General features: G+C 36.6%; 1 protein-coding gene across 7 annotated transcripts in view; it reads left to right on the plus strand.

Annotated features, from left to right (window-relative positions):
* TTK (TTK protein kinase) overlaps window positions 1-25646 on the plus strand; it is a 119822-nt gene that overhangs the window by 87652 nt on the left and 6524 nt on the right. For 5 of the 7 annotated variants that reach the window (XM_035297701.3, XM_035297703.3, XM_078370708.1 and 2 more), the window contains 7 exons: window positions 8956-9104; window positions 12709-12842; window positions 14532-14658; window positions 17980-18072; window positions 23254-23411; window positions 23534-23685; window positions 24667-24791. In XM_035297701.3, the coding sequence (XP_035153592.2) occupies window positions 8956-9104; window positions 12709-12842; window positions 14532-14658; window positions 17980-18072; window positions 23254-23411; window positions 23534-23685; window positions 24667-24791 (938 nt within the window). The remainder of the gene's footprint in view (window positions 1-8955; window positions 9105-12708; window positions 12843-14531; window positions 14659-17979; window positions 18073-23253; window positions 23412-23533; window positions 23686-24666; window positions 24792-25646) is intronic. The other 2 variants (XM_035297702.3, XM_078370709.1) reach the window with 1 other exon arrangement.

The raw sequence follows: 25646 nt of genomic DNA on the forward strand, positions 1-25646 counted from the left end.
ACAATTTGATTTTCTATTTCCTAATTGAATACCCTTTATTTCTTCCTCTTGTCTGATTGCCCTGGCCAGAACTTCCAATGCTATGTTGAATAGGAGTGATGAGAGAGGGCATCTTTGTCTTGTGCCAGTTTTCAAAGGGAATGCTTCCAGTTTTTTCCCATTGAGTATGGTATTGGGAGTGAGTTTGTCACATTATTTTGAGATACGTTCCATCAATACCTAGTTTATTGAGAGTTTTTAGCATAAAGGGCTGTTGAATTTTGTTGAAGGCCTTCTCTGCATCTATTGAGATAATCATGTGGTTTCTGTTTATGTGATGGATTATGTTTATTGATTTGCATGTGTTGAACCAGCCCTGCATCCCAGGGATGAAGCCAACTTGATCTTGGTGGATAAGCTTTTTGATGTGCTGTAGGATTCAGTTTGCCATATTTTATTGAGGATTTTCGCATTGATGTTCATCATGGATGTTGACATGAAATTTTCTTTTTTTGTTGTGTTTTGGTATCAGAATGATGTTGGCCTCATAAAATGAGTTAGAGAGGATTCCCTCTTTTTCGATTGTTTGGAATAGTTACGGAAGGAGTGGTACCAACTCCTCTTTGTGCACCTCTGGTAGAATTCGGCTGTGAATCTGTCTGGTTCTGGACTTTTTTTTGGTTGGTAGGCTATTAATTGCTACCTCAACTTCAGAACTTGTTATTGTTTTATTTAAGGATTTGACTTCTTTCTGATTTAGTCTTGGGAGGGTGTAAGTGTCCAGAAATCTATCAATTTTTTCTAGATTTCCTGGTTTATTTGCATAGAGGTGTTTATAGTATTCTCTGATGGTAGTTTATATTTCTGTGGGATTGATGGTTATATCCCCTTTATTTTTTATTGCATCTATTGATTCTTTTCTCTTTTCTTCTTTATTCGTCTGGCTAGTGGTCTATCTATTTTGATCTTTTCAAAAAAAACCAGCTCTTGGATTCATTGATTTTTTTTTTTTTTTTTTTTTAAGGATTTATTTGTCTCTACCTCCTTCAGTTTTGCTCCGATCTTAGTTATTTTTTGTCTTTTGTTAGCTTTTGAATTTGTTTGCTCTTGCTTCTCTACTTCTTTTAATTGGGACGTTAAGGTGTTAGTGTTATATCTTTGCTGCTTTCTCATGTGGCCCTTTATTTCTATACACTTCCCTCTACATACTGCTTTAAATGTGTCCCCGATTCTGGTACATTGTGTCTTTATGCTCATTGGTTTCAAAGACTTTGTTTTTGCCTTCATTTTGTTATTTATGCAGTAGTCATTCAGGAGCAGGTACTTCAGTTTCCATGTAGCCGTGCAGTTTTAAGTTTCTTAATCCTGAGTTCTAATTTGATTGCACTATGGTCTGAGAGACTGTTATGATTTCCACTCTTTTGCATTTGCTGAGGAGTGTTTTAACTCCAATTATGTAGTCAGTTTTAGAATTAAGTGTGATGTGGTGCTGAGAAGAATGTATATTCTGTGGGTTTGGGGTGGAGAGTTCAGTAGATATCTATTAGGTCCACGTGGTCCAGATCTGCGTTCAAGTCCTGGATATTCTTGTTAATTTTCTGTCTCGATCTGTCTTATGTTGACAGTGGGGTGTTAGAGTCTCCCACTATTATTGTGTGGGAGTCTAACTCTCTTTGTAGATCTCTTAAGAGCTTGCTTTATGTATCTGGGTGTTTCTGTATTGGGTGTGTATATATTTAGGATTGTTAGCTCTTCTTGTTCCATTGATCCCTTTACCATTATATAATCCTTTCTTGTTTCTTTTTAACTTTGTTGATTTAAAATCTATTTTATTAGAGACTAGGATTGCAACCCCTGCTTTTTTTTGCTTTCCATTTGCTTGGTAAACATTCCTCCATCCTTTTATTTTGAGCCTAAGTTTTTGTCTTTGCACGTGAGTTGGGTCTCCTGAGTACAGCACACTGATGGGTCTTGACTATTCAGTTTGCCAGTCTGTGTCACTTAATTGGGGCATTTAGCCCTTTACATTTCAGGTTAACATTGTTGTGTGTGAATTTGATCCTGCCATTATGAAGCCAGCTGGTCGTTTTGCCTATTAGTTGATGCAGTTTCTTCATACCATTGATGGTCTTTACAATTGGCATGTTTTTGCAGCAGCTGGTACCAGTTGTTCTTTTCCATGTTGAGTGGAAGCTCTTCAGGAGCTTTTGTATGGCAGGCCTAGTGTTGACAAAATCTCTCAGCATTTGCTTGTCCGTAAAGGATTTTTTTTCTCTTTCACTGACGAAGCTTAGTTTTGATGGATGTGAAATTCTGGGCTGCAAATTATTTTCTTGAAAAATGTTACCTAAAATGCAATAAAAAAATAAGGAAAAAAAAATAATCTGTTAGAAAAAATTTAAAAAAAAAAAAAAAGAAAAGAAAAATGTTGAATGTTGGCTGTTACTCTTTTCTGGCTTGTAGGGTTTCTGCAGAGAGTTCCGCTGTGCGTCTGATGGGCTTCCCTTTGTGAGTAACCCAACCTTTCTCTCTGGCTGCCCTTAGCATTTTTAACTTCATTTCAACCTTGGTGAATCTGACAATTATGTATCTTGGGGTTGCTCATCTCAAGGAGTATCTCTGTGGTGTTCTCTGTATTTCCTGAATTTGAGTGTTGGCCTGTCTTGCTAGGCTGGGAAGTTCTGGATAATATCCCTAAGAGTCTTTTCCAACTTGGTTCCATTCTCCCTGTCACTTTGAGGTACACCAGTCAAATGTAGATTTGGTCTTTTCACATAATCCCATATATCTTGGAGGCTTTGTTCATTTCTTTTCACTCTTTTTTCTCTAATCTTGTCTTCTCACTTTATTTTATTAGATTATCTATTCAATCTCTGATATCCTTTCTTCCACTTGATTGATTTGGCTATTGAAATTTGTGTATGCTTCATGAAGTTCTTGTGTTGTTTGCTTTTTTTTTCAGCTCCATCAGGTAGTTTATATTCTTCTGTAAACTTATTATTCTAGTTAGCAATTCATCTAACCTTTTTTCAAGGTTCTTAGCTTCCTTGCATTGGATTAGAACACGCTCCTTTAGCTTGGAGGAGTTTATCATTACCTACTTCCTGAAGCCTACTTCTGTCAATTTGTCCAACTCATTCTCCATCTAGTTCTGTTCTTTTGCTGGTGAGGAATTATGATACCTTGGAGGAGAAGGGGCGTTCTGGTTTTTGGAATTTTCAGCCTTTTTGCGCTGGTTTCTCTCCATCTTCATGACTTTATCTACCTTTGGTCTCTGAAGTCGGTGACCTTTGGATGGGGTCTCTGAGTGGATGCCCTTTTTGTTGATGTTGAAACTATTCCTTTCTGTTTGTTAGTTTTCCTTCCAACCGTCAGGCCCCTCTGCTGCTGGTCTGCTGGAGTTTGCTGGAGGTCCACTCCAGACTCTGCTGCCTGGGTACCACTGGCAGAGGCTGCTGAACAGCAAAGATTGCTGCCTGTTCCTTCTTCTAGTAGCTTTGTCCCAGAAGGGTACCTGCCAGATGCCAGCCAGAGCTCTCCTGTATGAGGTGTCTGTTGCCCCTACTGGGAGGTGTCTCCTAGTCAGGATACACAGGGGTCAGGGATCCATTTGAGGAGGCAGTCTATCCCTTATCAGAGCTTGAACGCTGGGCTGGGATATCCGCCGCTGTCTTCAGAGCTGCCAGGCAGGGACGTTTAAATCTGCTAAAGCTGTGCCCACTACCTCCTCTTTTCCCAGGTTGTCTGTCCCAGGAAGTTGGGGGCTTTATTTCTAAGTCCCTGATGGGCTGTTGCCTCTTTTCAGAGATGCCCTACCCAGTGAGGAGGGACTCTAGTGAGACTGCCTGAAGTGGCCTTGCTGAGCTGTGGTAGACTCTGCCCAGTTTGAACTTCCCAGCAGCTTTGTTTACACTGTAAAGTTTAAAAACCACCTCAGCAATGGCAGATGCCCATTCCCCCACCAAGTGTACCATCCCAGTTTGAGCTTAGACTGCTGTGCTGGCTGTGAGAATTTCAAGCCAGTGGATCTTAGTTTGCTGGTCTCCGTGGGGATGGGAACCCTGAGCCAAACCATTTGACTCCGTGGCTTTAGCCCCCTTTCCCAGGGAGTGAACATTTTTGTCTCGCTGGTGTTCCAGGCACCACTGAGGTATGAAAAAAAATACCACTGTGGCTAGCTCAGTGTCTGCCCAAATGGCTTCCCAGTTTTGTGCTGGAAGCCTAGGGCCCTGGTGGTTGTGTAGGTACCAGAGGGAATCTCCTGGTCTGTGGGTTGTGAAGACCATGGGAAGAGCACAGTATCAAGGCCAGAGTGCAGGGTACGGACCCTAATGGCTTACCTTGGCAAGGAGAGGTAGTTCCCCGACCCCTTGCACTTCCCAGGTGAGGCGATGCCCCACCTTGCTTTGGCTCGCTCTCCTTGGGCTGCACCCACTGTCCAACCAGTCTCAATGAGATGAACCAGGTACCTCAGTTGGTAATGCTGAAATCACCTGCCTTCTGTGTTGACCTTACTAAGAGCTGCACACTAGAGCTGTTCCTATTCAGTCTTCTTGCCAGCAATCTGTTCTTGAGTATTTTTTGATACCAATCACATATTCTTGATATTTTTTGATGCTGTGATAATGAATGGTATCTTTTTAAAAACCTTTTTCTAGCTTGGGCAACATAGGGAAACCTCATCTCGACAGAAAAGTTAGCTGGGTGTGGTGGGATGTACCTGTGGTCCCAGCTGTGGAGTAGGCTAAGGTGGGAGGATCACTTGAGCCAAGGAGGTTGAGACTGCAGTGAGCCATGATCACCTTATTATTCCACTGCATTCCAGCCTGGGTGTTAGAAGAAGACCTTGTCTAAGGAAAAAAAATCTTTGTTGTTAGTTTACAACAAATATAATGATTTTTACTTACTGTTTTTTAGATACCATGGCACTGCTAAATTCACTGAGTAATTCTAATAGTTTTCTGTGCATTTTTTGGATTTTTACAGGTACACAGTTATGTTTGAAAATAGTATAGCTTTTTTCATTTTGAATCCTTTTAACTTTCTTTTCTATACCTTGTTATAATTGCTGTGACCTCCAGTATAACAGTGATTAGAAAGGGGTGATAGGTGCCATTCTTGTCTCATATCTTATTTTAAGAGAAAGCTATCAGTGTTTTACTTTTAGTATGATAATTGCTGTAGAGTTTTGTCCCTGCTTTTTTTCAGATTGAGTGAGTTCCATTTTATACATAGGTTATTAATAATAGTTTTTTTTGTGACTGGGTGTTGAATTTTATCAAATTATTTTTCTGTGTCTATTTAATTATATATTTTCCTTCTCTAGTCTGTTATTATGGCAAATTACATTGACTTTCTTTCTTTCTTTCTTTCTTTTTTTTTTGAGGCAGACTTTCGCTCTTGTTACCCAGGCTGGAGTGCAATGGCACAATCTCACCTCACCACAACGTCTGCCTCCTGGGTTCAAGCGATTCTCCTGCCTCAACCTCCCGAGTAGCTGGGATTACAGGCAGGTGTCATCATGCCTGGCTAATTTTTTTGTATTTTTAATAGAGATCAGGTTTCTCCGTGTTGGTCAGCCTGTTCTCAAACTCCTGACCTCAGGTGATCTGCCTACCTCGGCCTCCCAAAGTGCTGGGATTACAGGTGTGAGCCACCATGCCTGGCCTACCTACATTGACTTTTAAATGTTAAGCAAACTTTGCATTCAGGAATAAGTCCAATTTGGATATAATTTGTTATCCCTTTTGTATATCAATTGCTAATATTTTGTTTAGGGCATTTTCATCCATTATAGTGAAAGGAATGGAATTGTATATTTATAGAATGTTAAATATATTGTTGAGGTGTTTTTGTTTATAGATCTTTGAGACAATAAATTACAAACTAGCATAAGGTGAAATTTTTGTGGTAAACTAGAGGTCTTGTAACTGGCTTAAGTCCAGCTGCTTGCTACTCAGAGACGAAAAAGACAAGAAATGAGGTATGCTGAAAGGAAAACAGTTTTAGAATGGCCAGGCTGTTACCTTCAAAAGATTATTCTGTAATTTCTGAAACATGCTTTCCCATATTATAATTTTTTCTTAATTGGAAATGACCCAGACATCTAATGAGGATCAATTACTTAATTCAAAATAATTTTAAGATTTTAAATTACACAGAAAGTCCACTTATAAACATTTATCTCATTTATATGTCCTGAGCTTTTTTCATTTTTAACAGGTTACCTAGATTACTTCTGAAAAGTGAGTTGTTGTACAAAGCTGGTCATTATTTAAAGTTGTTTCCCTGTTAACCATTTTTAAAGTCTGAATAACAGGTGAACAGCTAAGTAAGAACCTTAGAGTTAAATATATTTTGCTGACAACTCAGAAGATTGAGCTGTTTTCATTGAACCAATAATTAAATTAAATTAGTCTTATTTGGAAAAATAAAACAAAACAAAATATCACACAAATATTAGTCTGTTTTTGACTAGGTTTATAGTCTTATAACCTTTAGGTCAAACCTGACATCTTAATATATAGACAGAGACAGATATAAAACCATTTGGTCAATAAACTCAGACAAAAATATATGCTGATAACTCTGAAAACGTTTTATTTTTATTAACTCTAAAATTATTTTTATTTACCAAGATTCATGTGAACTTGTAAAGCATTAGGACTTACTTAATTTATGAGTACTCGTTTACTTATAAGCCAATTTGGTAGCATGCTAGATACCACATATAATACATGTATATCTAAACATGTATACATACAGGCACAAAGATCCAATATCTTTTACCTCAGAATCTAACCATAAGATAGCAGTACAAACTCACCACTGTATAAAAGAGCTGATTCAAATTATTTTTCTGATAAAATTGGAACCTGTTCACGTGGCTAAACCTTGTTTGCCCTGATAGATAATCTGAGGAAAGCTGTGAACCAAAATTTGGGTAAAGCAATCTCTGACAGTTTGGCTTTAAAAACCCTCTTTTAGGCCGGGCACGGTGGCTCTCGGCTGCAGTTTGGGAGGCCAAGGTGTGTGGATCACCTGAGGTCAGAAGTTTAAGACCAGCCTGGCCATCATGGTGAAACCCCATCTTTAAAAAAACAACAAAAAACACCTCTTTTATCCTTTTTTTCTCTCTTTTCTTCAGTTTCAAATGAGTTCCTAATGATTGTATTATAGCCATAACTGGCTGAAAACTGTATAAGAAAAAAAAAACTCTCCAAGTGATCTTTAAACAGTGTTTTATCTCAATTCAAGTAGCTTAATAACAGCATGTTCAAAGCAGGCAGAAAAGAAAAGAGAAAATAGAGAGCTAGCTTTAGAGAACTGTTTAATTTTATAGTTGCAGGTTAACCATTTGAGCTCTGAATTTTTCTTATTGTAATTTGCCCATTAGTTTTAAAATGTGCACAAAAACAGGCCGTAATATGTAACCAACTAGAGTCTCAGAAGCCTAGGAAAGAGCTCACATGCTTCCTTCCCTAATAAAGCTTGATACAGTTACAAGAAATACTCTGAAGTCCAAAAGAGGATGAAAAAATTAGAGGCCAGGTTGTTGGAAACCATTTCTCCCCTAGTGAGGAGAGGAGCAGCCTATCTTGCTGCTTTCTAGTTTTGGTGGGTGAGATGGAGACGGTTTCAAAGCACCCTTGGACAGAGGGGTAACGCTAAACAGAGACACAAACACAGAAGGACCCAATGCAGATGGAACACTCCAAACCCATCCGCAAGAAGGAGAGACTAGAGGCAAGTCCTGAGATCTTTTCTCAAGCCCAGACAGCACCACAGAGTGACCTGCACTGGGTCCAGACGATTAGAAAGCACAGTTAACAAAGATGGAGAATTTCAGTACACTCTGGTTGATGTATCCAACCCTTGAATTCCGTTGACTTCCCAGATGCTGCTTTCCTTACACTAACTGAACGTTACAGCAGCTGATGCCACAAAGGGGAGGGAAGAAAAAATCCTTGAGACAGGGTTTGGTCTCCTTAGCTGCTGGGAATTCATTAAGGTCCTAGCTGCAGGGTCAGCTAGCCATGAGCAGCAGGCGTTTGCAAGTGGCCCCTACTTTGGCCTGGTAGCCTGAGTGGGTGAGCCGTGGCCGCCTTCCACAGCCAATTGCTCCACTAGTTGGAAACCAGGCATACAGGCTTAGCCTCCTCAAAACACGCAGTTCCTCACACGGGACACCACGTTTGTAACTGACTCAAGTCTGGCTGTTCAACACACAGAAGCCAAAAACACAAGAAGTGAGGTATGGTAAAAGGAAAGCAGTTTTATTATGTGATAACAATTGGGGACTGGCCAGGCTCATGTCCTCAAAAGACCATTTCAACTTTTTGGGCTGAGTGAATGAGTTTAAGAAGGAAAAGATATGGGAGGTATGTGGGAGTGGTGCACGTCTGTCTTGTTCTGATGGTTATATTGCGTAATCGCCCATCTGGAGGTATGGTTTGTTTCAAAACTGACCCCTGAAATTTTTAAGCAAGTACATAATTAGATAAGTGAACAGTATTCATGGAAGTGCCTGGTGGGAAAGAGAGAAACTAAGAGTTTCCAAAGTATGCTTTGAGGCTGAAAGCAAAAAGAAAAAAAAGTTCTGAAATGTATTTTGAGGCTTGGATACTTGGTCTATGAAAAGTGGTAAATTAAATTCTCTATTAGTAAGACTTTATACCATCTCTATGTTTTAAATTTTTTTAGTTATTTGTTTATTGGAAAAGAAGCATTTAAATCTGCCAGGGTCTCTAAACAAAGTTCTTAGTAACAATTTAGGGAGATGACTGTAGTGCAACTTTGTGAAATTGACTTGCTAAAAACAAATTGTTAAGTAGTTGGCTTAAAACTTTTTGTTTCCCTCCTTGTTTGCTTTTAAGAACTAAATACTAATATAGTTTGTAACATGTTCTGTTGTTTAGGCTTAGTTTATTATGATCAAATATTCTTGCTTTTTAATGACAACAAATACAATTTCAGAAACTAAAGAGTACCAAGAACCAGAGGTTCCAGAGAGTAACCAGAAACAGTGGGAATCTAAGAGAAAGTCAGAGTGTATTAACCAGAATCCTGCTGCATCTTCAAATCAGTGGCAGATTCCAGAGTTAGCCCGAAAGATTAATACAGAGGTAACTTTTCCACTAAAGTACAACATTGCTTTTTTGTTCATAATGCATTTTTGAAGTTTGATGGTCATATTAAATGTTTTCGTTTATTAAATGTATGTGGACCTTGTTTAGTAGAATGGTTTATTTAAAGGATTTTTAAATCATTTATAAAATAGCGATCAGGAGCAGTCTTATGTTCAGTAAGAGTTAGTCTGAATTCCTTTCTATGTTCAATAGTGTTTCTAGGTTGCTGGTAGACTGGTGCAGGGGTTGGCAGACTACAGGCTATGGACCAAATATAGTTCTTAGCCTGTAAATAAAGATTTATTGGAACACTGACACATTCATTCATTTAATGTCTAAATGGCTGCTTTTGCATTATAAGAGCAGAATTGAGTAGCTGCATTAGAGACCATCTGGCCTGCAAAGTTTAAAATATTTACTATCTGGTCCTTTGCAGAAAAGTGTATACCGATCTCTGAACTAGTGCAGTGCTGTCCCAAGCACTTAACAGTTTCTTATGGTCATACTCACTAATAAAAATAGAAAAATATAGTGTAGACAATATACATGAATTTGTAACATATTGAATGATCATTCCTGGTGGCCTTTTCAGAAGGAATGATCAGGTAGGATACCTAAAGAGCCATAGCTACAGTTCATGGTCATAGTTTCCTTACCATTTCTTTTCAGTGACTTGCAATAAACACAGTAAAGGCCTTATTTTCTAATTCAGTGGTTCTCAAATATTTTGTTCTTTAATTATCAATGTCCGTAAAGAGCTTTAGTTTATGTTGATTTTATTTATTTCTATTTACTGTATTAGGAAATAAAGCCAAGAAATTTTAAGAATATTTATTAGTTTATTAAAAATAACCATGATAAACTCATGTGAATATAAGTACACTATTATGAAAATAAGTATTTTCTGAAACAAAATAACTACAATGGGAAGAGTAGCATTGTTTTATAGTTTTTGCAAATCTCCTTAATGGTTGGCTTAACAGAAGACTGGATTCTTATGTCTGCTTTTGCTTTCAATCTATTTCATTATTACATGTCATACAGTCTCTGGAAAACTCCAGTATATACTCATGAGAAAATAAAAGTGAGAAAGGTAAATATTATAGTAAGATTGTTAAATTGTAGATGTAGGTAACAAATGCTAGATAGTAAGGATCCTGATAGGTTGAGTCATAGATTGTATTAAACAAGCATCTCCTCTTTTTTTCTGTTTGAAACTTGTACACTAATAGGATTGTAAGGGAACTGAAAAACCATATGAATCATTGAAGAAATACGAATCAAAATCGTAATTAGATACTACTTCACACCCACTAGGATGGCTATAATTAAAGAGACAATAACAAATGTTGACAAGGATGTGGAGAATTTTAGAACCGTCCTATGCTGCTAGTGGGGATGTAAAATGGTGCAATCATCTAGCAGTTCTTCAAAAGGTTAAATGTCGCGTTATACGATCCAGCATTTCCAATCCTAGGTTTGTAGTCAAGAGAATTGAAAGCATATTATATCCACACAAATATTTGTACATAAATATTCATAGCAGCATTTTCATAATTGCCAAAAAGTGGAAATAACAAAATATCCAATTGATGAATGGAAAGGCAAAATGTGGTACATTAAGACAATGAAATGTTAATCAACAATAAATGGTAATGAAGTACAAGTACATGTTACAACATAAATGAACATTCACAGCATGCTAAGTGAAAGAAGCTCACCACAAAAGCCCATATATTGTACAATCTCATTTAGATAAAATGATCAAAATAGGCAAATCCATAGAGGTGGAAAGTAGATTAGTGGTTGCCAGGGGCTGGGAGCAGTGTCAAGTGGAGAGTGATTGCTAATGGGTATGAGGTTTCTTTTTAGGAGATGAAAATATTCGAAAATCGGATAGTGGTGATAGTTGCACAACTGTGAATATACTAAGAACTGTTACATAGAAAGAAAAAGTATAGAATCTAAGCAGTTTCATGTGGTTATTGCTTGACCAGCAGCCCCTTTAAGGGAGAATTGGTTCTGTTTCACATCTCACTTTACCTTATGGTTGTGTGCTCCTCATTCTATGTCCAAACCATTTCTTCCTCTCTTTTCTTGCAAAAAGCCTGCTCTTTGGGGGCTTCTGGCTTATTCTCATCTCTGAATCCCCTAGTGATTCCTCATCATTCCTTGAAGCTATTAGGGTTTGGATCAACCAGATCCCTGTCTTTGTTTTTGTTGGCTTCTACACCCTTGTGTATTACCAGTCCTACAGTTGGCCTTCATGTTTCTCACTTCTTCCTGTCTCATGACCATTTCCTTAATTTTGCTTTAGCCACTCACTCCTTATATCCTCAATTCTGACCTCCTAAATCGCAAATGCAAACATTCCACTGTATGATCATGCTCTTTTTTATTTTCCTTGCTCATTAATCTTACTACAGCAGTCCTCAGTAACATCTTTACCACTAATCCTAAAATGTGTGCGTGCTTGCACGCGAGCACAGACACACAGAAGTCTTATATGAGAGGGAGAATTTATCCTGGAATAAAAATTTCTTGGCCAAGAATGAAATGTAGAAAGTAGAATAGATTTAGCTGTTGTAATTCTCAAGACCATGATGAGGACCAGTGTGTTGAAATTATAATAGTGAAACCAGTTTAATCCAAATTATCTGCAAATACTTTCTGATAACTAAAGCTGTCCCAAAATTGAAGTCATCTTCTAGACTAGTGAGTGCTTAGTTACTAAAAGTATTCAAGCAAAATGTCGTTCTCTATTTGATTGAGATGTGGTACAGCAGGGATTAGCAAACTTCTATAAAGGGTTATTAGGCTTTGCAGGCCATGGGCTCTGTTATATGCAGCTTTTCACTTCTGCCATTAGAGCATGAAAATAAAAGCCATAGACAATATGTAAACAGATTGGCATAGCCATGTTCTAATAAAACTTTGTTTACAAAAATAGGCAGGCAGCAGGCCAGATTGAGCCTGAGCTTGTAATTTGCAGATCTCTGCTGCAGCGAATATTCCTTCATCATTGTTTGGGGGTTTGTACAGGATGAATTCTATAGGTTCTGTTTTTTTTTTCAACAATGCTTTGGAGAAAGAATTTCTACAGGTTCTGTCTCTTCTTAAGGAGAACACAAGATAGGCATTTGTCATTACACATTTTGCTAAGTAAGTAGTATTTGGCTACATTTGAGGAAAAGGGAATATAGTTTTATTGATTAAAGAAGGCTAACTTTAAGAAGCAAAGGCTACTACTTTAGATTATAAGAATTTACTACCTGTTAAAATAGCTCTGATGGTGGAGAATGTTAAATTGTGTTTTAAACAATTTTTGTGCCTTCCCTGTACTTGTCATCAGTTGGAGCAGAATTTACTAGGCTTAAGAATTTGGAGTAAAATAACTATACTAAAAAATTACTGAAAGTCTGAAATATATATATGTGTGTGTGTGTGTGTGTGTGTATGTTTATATATATATGCACCTACCTGTTTTGATGTACATTATATATTATTATTTTAAAAGTTATAGTATTTGTAAAAACTGTTGTTGAACAGGCAACAATTTAAAAACTCTAAACCATAGTGTTCTTTTATTTTGTTTTAACAGAAACATACCACTTTTGAGCAACCTGTCTTTTCAGTTTCAAAACAGTCACCGCCAATGTCAGCTTATAAATGGTATGATCCAAAATCTATTTGTAAGACACCAAGCAGCAATGCCTTGGATGATTACATGAGCTGGTAATTACTTTTGGCCCCTTGCTTGATTGGCAGGATGGTATGATAGAATTAAGATAGGCTTCTGGGCCAAGTAAATCTGGGATTAAATCCTGCTCTTTGACTTTAAAGATTTTCCAACTTCATATTATTTTCTCAGTATTGGTGTTTTCATTTATAAAATAGGAAGGGAAAGGTGGTGTAATTATGCATATTTATTTATTTATTTTTATTTTTTATTGAGACGGAGTTTCGCTCTTGTTGCCCGGGCTGGAGTGCAATGGCACGATCTCAGCTCACCGCAACCTCCACCTCCTGGGTTCAGACAATTCTCCTGTCTCAGCCTCCTGAGTAGCTGGGATTAACAGGCACGCGCCACTATGCCCAGCTAATTTTTTGTATTTTTAGTCGAGACGGGGTTTCACCATGTTGACCAGGATGGTCTTGATCTCTTGACCTCGTGATCCACCCACCTCGGCCTCCCAAAGTGCTGGGATTACAGGCGTGAACCTATAATGCATATTTTTAAGTATTGCTGTTAATGTAGTCTCTGTCATGTTGAAATCTATACCTACAACCTATAAATACTCTAAGGATGTAAAACTTCTTGATAATCTTGTATTGCCATACATATGTCTCTACTCAGAGAGAGATTTTAAAGATGAGCATTCTTAGAGTGGATAAAGGGTAGATGAATTTTTTTTAAACAAAAGTGGTGTTAATTGGAAAGTGATAGCTTCTGGAAGAGGTTGGTTGTTACAGTTCATGTAGTTCTGGGGGTATTCAAAGGTGTAGTACTTGAGGATAGGAATGATGGATGAGTGAAGAAGTTGGACAATCAGTGTGCTGATTGACAGGGAACACAAGGGATACTACAAAAGAAAATGAATGCCATTTCAGAGAAAGGAAATAAAGGGATTGGATATATTGTAATCATCAACTAGTGGCTATATCTTTAATGTCTTAGGGGATAGCTTAAGTCCATGTTGTCTTTTGCGTTTCATTTTCATGATGTAATCCTTGATCTGAATTAGAACTGGCCTTAAAGATTTAATAACCTAGCCTCTTACCTGCTTAATATAGTTTTACCATATGTTGCCTCATTTTGTTATATGTAGAATATTTTAAAGAATTACTGCTAACTAAAATAATGATAATAGATTTGTGATACTAGGTTAGTTATTGTTAACAAATATTTTTGGAGCTCTTTCGTGCCAAGCAGTGTTCTAGGTGTTGAGGATATATTAACAGCAAACAAGGCAAACAAAGCACAAATGTACTGAACAGATTTAACCTCAAAGGCCAAACTCCTCTGATGTAATTGGCTTTCTGATATTTCTAGCAGGCCATATAGAACCTTATTGTTTAAAAAAAAAAACTCATAAAACCTGTGACTGGCCATAAGCTGACATTGGCTAAATTCATATAAAATAACGCTAACTACTTTGTATTTTAGATGCCATCTTCTTTATCTTACAAACAAGGATTTCTTGTCTCCATACAAATATTTACTTTCAGAAAGAATTCCCCAAAATTAAATATCTGGTGGTGGCATATTTGAAATAAATATCAGCTATATTATGAAAACTACGTTGGGTTCTGTTCGATGTAACACTTTTAAGTTTATATTAGCCTTTTAAGATAAATGAAAACTGAATGAGAATCTTATTTGTTAAATTGTAATGTTTTAAATAAAAAAAAAATCTTTCCCAGTTTTAGAACTCCAGTTATAAAGAACGACTTTCCACCTGCTTGTCAGTTGTCAACACCTTATGGCCAACCTGTCTGTTTCCAGCAGCAACAGCAGCAAATACCTGCTACTCCACTTCAAACTTTACAGGTTCGAATCAGTTTTACAGATTTTATTTTTATAGCATCTAGTTGTCAAGAAAGGTCTTAAGAACTTGGCCATTCTTAAATCCACTAGGCAAAACTTTTCTGATATCCTATTAAGAGTGTGCCTTGTGGCTTTGAGAGGTTTGTTGCTGGGGAAGGTAATGAAGCTACTCTCCTTAACGAGGCCAAAGAATACAGTTTGAATAACTGGTTTAAATTTCTTCATAATAAAGGTTAGTTTTTATTTTTACTTTTTTGAGATGGAGTCTCGCTCCGATGACCAGACTGGAGTGCAGTGGTGCGATCTCAGCTCACTACAACTTCCACCTCCCAGATTCAAGCAATTCTTGTTCCTTAGCCTCCTGAGCAGCTAGGATTACAGGCACGCACCACTATACCTGGCTAATTTTTGTATTTTTAGTAGAGACAGGGTGTCATCATATTGCCCAGGCTGGTCTCAAACTCCTGGCCTCAAGCCATCCATCCACCTCGAACTCCCAAAGTTCTGGGATTGCAGGCATGAGCCACCCTGCCCAGCCAGGGTTACTTTTTGTTGTGTTTATACCAGCTGGTAGTGAGCAGCTTCATTTTATTTGTTAGTATACAATTCATTTGGAAACATACATTTTCAAAATACCAGAATGGCAATATGATTTCTGCTAGAATGTATTATAGTAATAACTATAAGAAGAAAGATTTTTTGCTGATGAGGCAAAAGTTAGTTTCTAATAACTGTCCTAGACGCAGCTTAATACTGGTAGAAAACATGGACCTTCAAGACACTGAGCATGAATTTTAGCCTCACTGCTTATGGTCTGTGTGATCTTTTACAAGTTACCTAAACTTTCTGTGCCTATTTCATCATCTATAAAATTAATAAAGCCAGCTACCTCAAGGATGATTATAAAGATTAAATTAGTTAATATACATGTAACTCTTAATACAGAGCATGACACTTAGTAAATCAGAAATGTTAGCAGGAATTGTTATTTAAATAAAACAAAAAACCCATGAGTAATTAACTATAAAAATCAACTGATAAAATTAGTTAACAGAAGAAGAACAGTAGTTATCAGGAAAGAGAGAGGGAGAAATGGTGAGTTACTGTTTAATGCATATAGAGTTTCAGTGATGATATTTGTGCCACCATCCATCTCCAGAACTTTTTCATCATCACATACTGAATGTACTTAATGCCACTGAATTGTACTTAAAAATGGTTAAAGTGGTAATTTGTGTTTTGTATAATTTGAAAGAATAATGGACAAAACAATCAGCTGACAGTAGATACTAACTGGAAAGAGGTGATAGCATTTTGAGGATTGAAACAAGATAATAAATTATAAAGGAAAAATGCTCAAGTTTGTTCATGCATTGATTCAAAACACATGTATTTAGCTGTTGCTAGTGTCAGGCCCTGTTTGATTTGCAGTCTAGAAGACAAGTCACAGATAATAAGTGGAGGGGCTTGGTGGAGCCTTCTAGAAGAGGCCAGTATCAGGAGAGAACTGAAATGAGGCCACAGTGTGGCTGCAGCTTAAGAAGGGGAAGGGGTGAGTCCCAAGGTTTTCTGGACCCTTAAGTTTTACCCTGAGAGGGTGGGAAGCTTTGGAAGAGGCTGAAGCAGAGAACTGAAATGACCCAAATTGCATTTTGGAAACTCTAGCCACAGTAGGAGCAGACTAAGAGGGGATGTGGGATGTCCTGTGTAGGAAACTGGAGTTCACATTAGTGTTGAATCAGAAATAAGATAGAATTCTTTTATTCTAAAAACTGTCAGCAGCCATGGGGAAAGGACATTGAACTGCTTTCTTCCCTCAGAAACATTCACAGTTTGAAATATGAAATGAAGATGAGAGAGAGGAGGCATAAAAGGAGGTCGGGGGGGGACCTTGATGAAATTACAATGCATACATGTTTAGAAGCCCAATACTTTCTTCCAGGAAATAAATATATATTGACTCAACAGTGTATCTCAATCCTAGAGGTGAGAAAATTAGAATATTTATCTTTTTATTTAAATAAAAGATTACATGAGAGATTCTACCATTTGGAACCTAAAGCAGGCCTTAGTTAAATTGAGGTTTATTCAGACCTTGTTTCAACTTGGTTAATCAGCTAATCAGGAGCTCTTTTTGTTTCAACTTCTTTACCAGCTCAGAATAAGTCCTCTCAGCACTCCATCTGTTCAAAGAATTTATAGGTACACAGAGAGATCCTCCAGTATAAGGGAAGGGATGATGAAGCAAGTTGTGTAGTACATCAACTGGCAAGTTTGCTGGGGAAGATGCTGAGGTTCTAAAAAATTAAATAACTTGTTGAACATCACTCAGCACAAAGTTGGGGGGCTATATTAATCAGTTCTCACACTGCTATAAAAAATACCTGAGACTGTAATTTATAAAGAAAAGAGGTTAAACTGGCTAATGGTTCCTCAGGCTGTCCTGGAGACATGATACTGGCAATCTGCTTGGCTTCTGGGGAGGCCTCAGGAAATTTTCAATCATGGCAGAAGGTGAAGGGGAGCTAGGCACTTCACATGGCTGGAGCAGGAGGAAGCAAGAGACTGAGGGGAGGTACCACATACTTTTAAACCACCAAATCTCTTGAGAACTCTCAGAGAAGCACAGAGGGGGAAATCTACCCACATGATTCAGTCACCTCTCACCAGGTCCCACCTCCAACATTGGGAATTACAATTCCACATGAAATTTGAGTAGGGGTACAAATCCAAACCATATCAAGGACATTGCTGAAATGTGCATTTGTTTGACTGACTCTGGAGTCTTAATACCTTTAGCACATTGCTGCTTTTATAATATAACACTAAATGAGAAAGAATAATACAGATATAGCAGACAGTAGTGGCACGCCTATAATCTCACCTACTTGGGAAGCTGAGACAGGAGAATTGCTTGAGCCTGGGAGGCAGAGGTAGTGGTGAGGTGAGATCATGCCATTGCACATCAGTCTGGGAGACAGAGTTTTGTATTTTCACCTAAATACAAAAAATACATAAAATTATATATATGTATTTTTTAAAGCTTTTAAGTTTGCAGATTGCATATTAAGTGTTTTTTTTCTCCTTAAGAATTTTCAAGTCAAAACGAGTTAAAGGCAGAGACCTTGGAAGTTTGTCTATATTATCTTTTAAGGTTTTTCTCTTTGGTTGAAGTATGTAGAGCAAGCCCTTTTAAAAATGTTGTAACATTTCTACTTAAGATTTAAGATAATTTCAAAATGGGAAGCAGTTGACTGTACTGAATTTAGGCTAGTTTCTTAGGCATATTCTTTGAACTTTTATTTATATATTTTACTTACTTAGGTTTTAGCAGCCTCTTCAACAAATGAATGCATTTCAGTTAAAGGAAAAATTTATTCCATATTAAAGCAGATAGGACGTGGAGGTTCCAGTAAGGTAAGTATCTTAAATATTTACAAAATAAATAGAGATACTTTAAACTTTCTGGGTTTTTTTGTTCTTTTTACCTGTGAGGGCAGCTTTTCTTTAACTTTTAGGGGCCATGTTGCCCTTCAGCCAAAAAGCCATCTTAACACCTGCCCTTCTCTTCCTACACCCTCCCTCACATGTGACATACACTCTTTAGATCTCTTATTCCCAGTCTCCTGCCTTTCCTTTCAATGTCCTATGCTTCCATATTTCTTCTCTAATAATAAAAGTATTGACATGGGGTAGCAAATGACCACTATGTATTACCACAGAAGAACCAGAAATTTCTGAGTCAGAATGTGATGTAAATTGCTAATATGTTTAGACTCATTCAGCAAGGATTTTCACTAATAGATTTGTTTTGTTTTGAGCTTTTCATTTCAGAAACAGAATTCAGTAACAAATGAGTTTCTGAAATTAGATTATTTTCTAAATTTACTAAATTTATATCGTTTCTGTATCTCTGGATAGAGGAGGGCATCTTAGGCATTACCTTAACTTACCATCTTTTGTCATTCAATTAAATCTACTTCTGTTAGATTTTTACCTTCATTACTCACCAGAATAATTGTAATCAAGACCACTAAGGACCCCATGTTTTTGCAAAATCTAATTCTTAGCTTAGATTTTGGAATATGTAGCATTTGGGACAGCTGATTTTTTTTCTTATTTAAGTTTTTTTCCCACTCGGTTCGTGTTTTTTTTCCTTCTCAAACTGGCCATACCTACTGTCGTCCTCATGTTTCTGATCTCAGTGAAGCAGTGCTCCAGGGCTTAGTCCTCATTCATCTTTTCCTTTTTTTTTTTCTTTTCTTTTCTTTTGTTTTGGACACTGAGACTCACTCTGTCTCCCAGGCTGGAGTGTAGTGATGCGATCTCAGCTCACTGCGACCTCTAACTCCCTGGTTCAAGCGATTCTCCTGCCTTAGCCTCCCAAGTAGCTGGGATTACAAGCACACGCTACCATGTCCAGCTAATTTTTGTAATTTTAGTTGAGACAGGGTTTCACCATGTTGGCCAGGATGGTCTCCATCTCCTGACCTTGTGATACACCCGCTTCAGCCTCACAAAGTGCTGGGATTACAGGTGTGAGCCACCGCACCCGGCCTCTTTCATCTTAAACTCACTCCGTTGGTGTTCTCTTTCAATCTTGTGGTTTTAAATACTATGTATATGCTGACAGTTCCCAAACTTGTATTTCCAGCTAATACCTCGCCTTTGAATTCCCAAGTTGTATATTCAACTTGACTGTTTAACATCTCTTCTTGGTGTCTGCTAGGCATTTAAAACAATATGTCCAAACACAACTCTTGCTCTATAGCTTTTCCCATTTCAGTAAATGGCAACTTCATTCTTGCAACTGATTGACCAAAAAATTGGTGCCTCTCATTCTCATACACACATCTAGCCAATCGGCAAATCTTGTTGGTTCTACTTCAAAGTATCTCCAGAATGTTTTCTTATCATCTCCAGCGTTATTGCTTTGGTCAGGGCAACTTTTGTATTTTCACCTAAATTATTTTAATTGCCTCCTAAAGAATTTCATTGATTCAGTCTTTGCCTTCCTGGTCTACTTTTTTCTAAATTTCATATTGACAAATTATAGTTGTATATTTTTATGGGGTACAAGGTGATATTATGATGTTTTAATACAATGTGGAATGATTAAGCTAATTAACATCTAGTGCCTCAAATTATTTTGTGATGAGAACGTTAGAAATTGACTCTTTGCAATATTGAAATGTATAATATCCAATTATCATATTCATTCTGCTATGCTAATGATCTAAAAAAAAGTCAAACTTGTTTCTTTTATTTGAGGCTTTGTATCCCTTCACCAACATCTTCCCATTTCCCTCAATCTCCAGCCTTTGGTAACCACCATTGTCAAAGGTGGTATAAGCTCTGCTTCTATGAGTTTAATTGTTTTAGATTTCACATATAAGTGAGAACATGAGGTATTTGTCTTTCTGTGTTTACCTTACTTAAGTTCCTTCTGATCTTTTTTTTTTTGAGAAGGAGTCTCACTCTGTCGCCCGGGCTGGAGTGCAGTGGCACAATCTTGGCTCACTGCAACCTTCATTTTCCGGATTCAATCAATTCTCCTGCCTCAGCTTCCTGAGTAGCTGGGATTACAGACACCTGCCAGTATGCCCAGTTAATTTTTTGTAGAGACGGTGTTTCACCATGTTGGCCAGGCTGTTCTTGAACTCCTGACCTTGTGATTCTCCCACCTCGCCTCCCAAAGTGCCTGGATTACGGCACTGTGCCCAGCCCTCCTCCTGGTCTATTTTAACATCACATCCTATTTTCCTCCAGATATCCTCATGTATTTTCTGAGTTAGGACTTCCTTGCCCACAGTCTAAAACTGCAACTCCCACCTTCCAATCACTGATGTTCTCTATTCCCCTCCTGTTTTGTTTTTCTCTGTATCTTACCTTCTGACATGTTCTGTAAATTACTTATTTGGTTTGCTGTTTGTGTCCCCCTGCACTTGAATGTATGTGCGCTCCATGAAGACAGGGATGTTTGTCTGAATTGCTCAGTGATATTAGCCCCAGTATCTAGAACAGTACCTAGAACAGATAGAGACTGTATTTATTAGTTGAATGAGTAAACTCTCCGTCTTCAGCTGTTTTGCTATTATAAGTTTTTAAGGATGATACATTAAACAAATACTGTTTGACTGATTTTAAGTTTTACTGTAATTTCCTAATCCAGCTAACAGTAATTAGACTTGCATAAGGCTGTCTTACTAACTTATTAAAGATAAGGTATGTGCATTACCATGTGTATCAAGTCTTCCAATATATTGGTTTCATTATACATTTTCTTTTATCAATCTATTTGAATTACCTAATTGCTTTCATAGAAATTACTTGGTTAATATTTATTATTTATTTGTTATTTGGCTATATTTTAGTAGTACCAAAGTATTGACACTTAATAGAGGTATTTATTTAGTGATATATTTTTAGAGAATGTAGAGTAGTCTTAATGGCATTTTGAACATTTTTCCTTGGAGTATAATGAAGATGTAAGCTTATTTAAGTCAAGGGCCAAGTGATAAAGCTGTGACTGACCCATATTTTCTGAATTCAATTTAATTGTTATTTAAGTTAATTATGATAGAGTTGAAAAAATCAAATGCCTCAGAGAAAAAGTAGTAACATGCTTTATAAAACTAATACAATTTGTGCTCTGCCCGTTTCAGAGTTTAGGCAGTGAACAATTTTTAAGGAGGCTATTAAGAGTATCTAGAACAGTCATGGGGTTAATGAGCATGGTCAGGATACTGGAAACTTCTCACAGAACTAACAAATCATCACTTTATACTATCTCTATGAAATTGAAATAAGGCTAACCTAATCCAGATTGCAAGAGTTTTGCCAGAACAGGGACAGTGGGGGCAATAATAAACTCATTCATGCAAAAAGTTAATTTAAAAGTTTTTATTTGTTCACTTAAAGATCTTATTACATAAATAGCTTTAATATCCTAATTTAACATTTAATTAATACTAAATACTAATTTAATATTTAGTATGCTTTTTTCTGATATATCTGATAACTTTAACATGTTTTAAAATGTCCACTTGATTCTGTCCTGAATGTCTTTAGTGATGGTAGCTGACATTTGCTTCACCTCAGACACACTGTAGAACACTGCAGACATCAGTCATTTGAGTCATCCTTCCAACCCTGTGCAGTAGGTACTACTAACAGCATTTGATTTTTGAAAGGTTAAGGAACTTGCCCAAAGTTAGGTTGCTGATAAGGTTGGAGCTGGAGCTCCAATTCAGGTATTTCCCTCTAGTCTTTCTATCTTTAAATTTTATTTTTATGCTACAAAGCTATTTCATTGTACAGATACACCAGCAGAACATACAAATAAGATATTAGCCATTAGATTCAGGGTCGTGGGTTTATGAGGCTGTTTACCTTTTACAAAATGGCTTTATGCTGCTGTTTTTAAATTCCTATCTGTTTTATTGTTATTTTCTTCTCCCTCTTATGCTCCATCCCCCTCTAATTTGCTGTGTATCGAACTAAAACCAGTAATACTTCATTAGACTCTTATACTTAAAAATTAAAAGCAAGTTATACCTGAGGGGCCTGATAGATTTTCCTTGTTAGTGCAGTTTTAGCACATCAACCTCATGAACGGTTGGGCTCTTTTCTTATTCCTTCCCTGTATCTGCTGGGTGTTCAGCTTAAATCAATTTTTACTTAAATATGTCAAAGGGGATATATCAATATAATTTTTCTTATATACACTGGCATTTTGTATTTGAATTGAGTTTTAAAAGCACCATCCCTGTTGCATATTTGCTGAAAGCTACATTTGCAGTGTTTTTTGTTTTTAAAAATGTTATCTGTCCTATAAATGTTACTTACAAATTGACCGTTCATTGTAGCCAGAGCAATTGAACTGTGACCTCAGAGATTCTGACAACATACATCTTCTTCCTGCCAACTTGACTTTGAAAATCGTACCTACTCTATACTTTTTACAACTGGATATACTGATAGCTTATGATTAGTATATATTTTTTAATATTCTGTGTCACATGAATGAAATTGCTAAATCCAGGTGCAATGGAGAAAACAACATCTGTGAATGGAATTGACTCTATCATAGCCTTTAGTCATCCTTCACTTTTTTTTTCCCTGGAGACAGTGTCTCACTATTTTGCCAAGGCTGGACTCAAACTCTGGGGCTCAAGTGATTCTCCCACCTCAGCCTTCTGAGTAGTTGGGATTAAAGGAGCACACCACTGACTAGGCTTGTCCTTAACCTTTTGGAATGTCTTTTTCTTTATGCTGTTTCCCTGGTTAGGGCATCCCACAGATTGTTATATATATGAAATTTAAATTATTTTTCTTACATGTTGATATAAAAACTTAGATTTATACCTTAAATAGTGAATGCCCATCATCATAGGTCATTGGAAATGGACTGTTGTTACTCTCCAATCAGAATTACTTTTCTTCCTGCTAAACTCAAAATAGGCCTAGAAACTTTTAATTGTTCATGTCAGTATTTCCTTCAGAATTTTCTCCCAACCTAAAATTCTAATAAATTTAGAATCATTGCAATAGTGTATAAGTAGTATATTCTAAACTTCTCTTTGTTCTACTCTATAGGTATTTCAGGTTTTGAATGAAAAGAAACAGATATATGCTATAAAATATGTGAACTTAGAAGAAGCAGATAACCAAACTCTTGATAGTTACCGGAACGAAATAGCTTATTTGAATAAACTACAACAACACAGTGATAAGATCATCCGGCTTTATGATTAGTAAGAATTCTTTTTAAATTTAAAAAGAAAACTTTTGTCTTAATTCTTCAGGTAAATATTTAGTAACTTTTAATATAACCTTGCCATTTATTGTTTTGCTGCTTTTATTTGTTTAATTGCAGTGAAATCACAGACCAGTACATCTACATGGTAATGGAGTGTGGAAATATTGATCTTAATAGTTGGCTTAAAAAGAAAAAATCCATTGACCCATGGGAGCGCAAGAGTTACTGGAAAAATATGTTAGAGGCAGTTCACACAATCCATCAACATGGTATTTAAAGGTTTTTTTATATTTGTGTGAAGGTTAAAATATTTGTTAATAGTGTCATCTTAGAGAAATACACTTACAACTTTAAGGCATTGGTTATTGGCATCTTTAACTAGATGAACTAAATAATTAGAAGTTTATTTAAAGATGAAGGTACAAAACCATTTCTTAAAACACTTAACCCAAAGGATATAGGACATGAACTCAAATTCTTAACATCTGTAATACAAAATGTATTTTTCTCAAATACTTAGATTATAGCAGAACTGACACTTTGGGGTTCTGGCATCCTAAAAATATGAGATTTTACTCATTCTCCTAATCATTTTGTATTGTACGCCCTGTGTGAGAGCTGGGTTTTTTGTTTGTTTGTTTTTTTACTGTTAGGCCTACTTCTGAGTTGGTTTTTACTTGTCCTTTGTTCTTTTTAGGGCTATTCTCTGCCTTATCCTGGTTTTTTTTTCTTCTTCTTAATAACTGTTATCCCAGTTAATTGTAATTTATCTCCTTCTTATATCTCTCTATAAGTTAAAAGATAATTCAGTGATCAAGATCAGGGCTATAGGGATGGAGATGTCAGGAGCATTAGGGTCTTACTGTCTGGCAGTATAATTTATGATGCTTTCTAGTGGACAGTGAGTCACAGTAGTTAAAAGGATAGATTCTGAAGCCAGACTTCCTGGCTTTAACTCATGGTACTGTCACTTAGGCTGTGTGACCTTGTATAAGTTAATTAAACTCTCATTGCCTTGGTTTCCTTGCCTTACAATGGGGAAGATGATAATACTTCAACACTGTAGTGAGGATTAAATGAGTCACTACTGTATAAACAAGAAACTTAGAGTAGTGCCTGGCACATAATAATTGCTATGTAAATGTTTGCAGAATAAATACAAAAATGAATATTGACTTGGAGTCACTAATTGAAGGAATAAATACAGCTTGACCTGTAGGTTGTGAGTTTTTTGGTCCTTTATTTTAAAGGCATTGTTCACAGTGATCTTAAACCAGCTAACTTTCTGATAGTGGATGGAATGTTAAAGCTAATTGATTTTGGGATCGCAAACCAAATGCAACCAGATACAACAAGTATTGTTAAAGATTCTCAGGTAAGACTTTTAATGGTTGGTTATCTCATAGTAGACTTCAATTCTTTTTTCACCTGTAAAGTATTATTTTGCAAATGAGTGTTATATTTTTAATCAAAGGATTTGAAGTCTTTTAATAAGAATAGATTTTAAAATATGAACCATGATCATTATAATTTAGAATAGAAAGTTAAGATCAAATATGACTATCTCTAGCAATTATGAATGGTTTTCTTATAGCTAAAGTAGAGAAACAGTAATACCTTCCTTGGAAATCATTTGGTTGTGATCAAAAATTGACCTGAAAATTTGGCTCAGTTTCCTTGTTACAAACAAAGAGGGAACTGCAGTTATATGTTTTTCATTTTTTGAGGTAAGATTATTTTTATTCTTCCTGAGAAGCAGACCTTTTCCAATCCCTGAAATTAGAAGAAAAAAAAAATTCTTAAATGGGCCTTCATATTAGTATTATAAGCAACATTTTAATAATAGGTATTGCAAACAGCAAACTTAAGGAAGTTGTTCTATAAAAACTAAAGCAGTGGCACCAAAGTATATCTAAAAAATATTCTTGCTTGGAACCAAGATGTTATGTTCCATGTTTACAGATTTTTGATGTGAGTCCACCTAAATCCCAGGAGTAAAACTAGACTTTGTTGGGAGGATTCGACAACGTGTCCTTCAAACAATTCTATTTGATAGTCATGTCTCTTTATGTCAAAAGTATGGCAGAACGATGAGTTGTAAATCAGCCTGACAATATCTTCCAGGTCAAGGCCCTAAAGTAGAGATATTCTGTGTTTGAGAGCAAACCATTTGTTTTAGAATAAAATGAGTCCATTGTAAGGTTGGCCTATCCTACTGTAGAAACTTGGA

Source organism: Callithrix jacchus, chromosome 4 (assembly GCF_049354715.1).
Source record: "Callithrix jacchus isolate 240 chromosome 4, calJac240_pri, whole genome shotgun sequence".
NCBI classification, from domain to species: domain Eukaryota; kingdom Metazoa; phylum Chordata; class Mammalia; order Primates; family Cebidae; genus Callithrix; species Callithrix jacchus.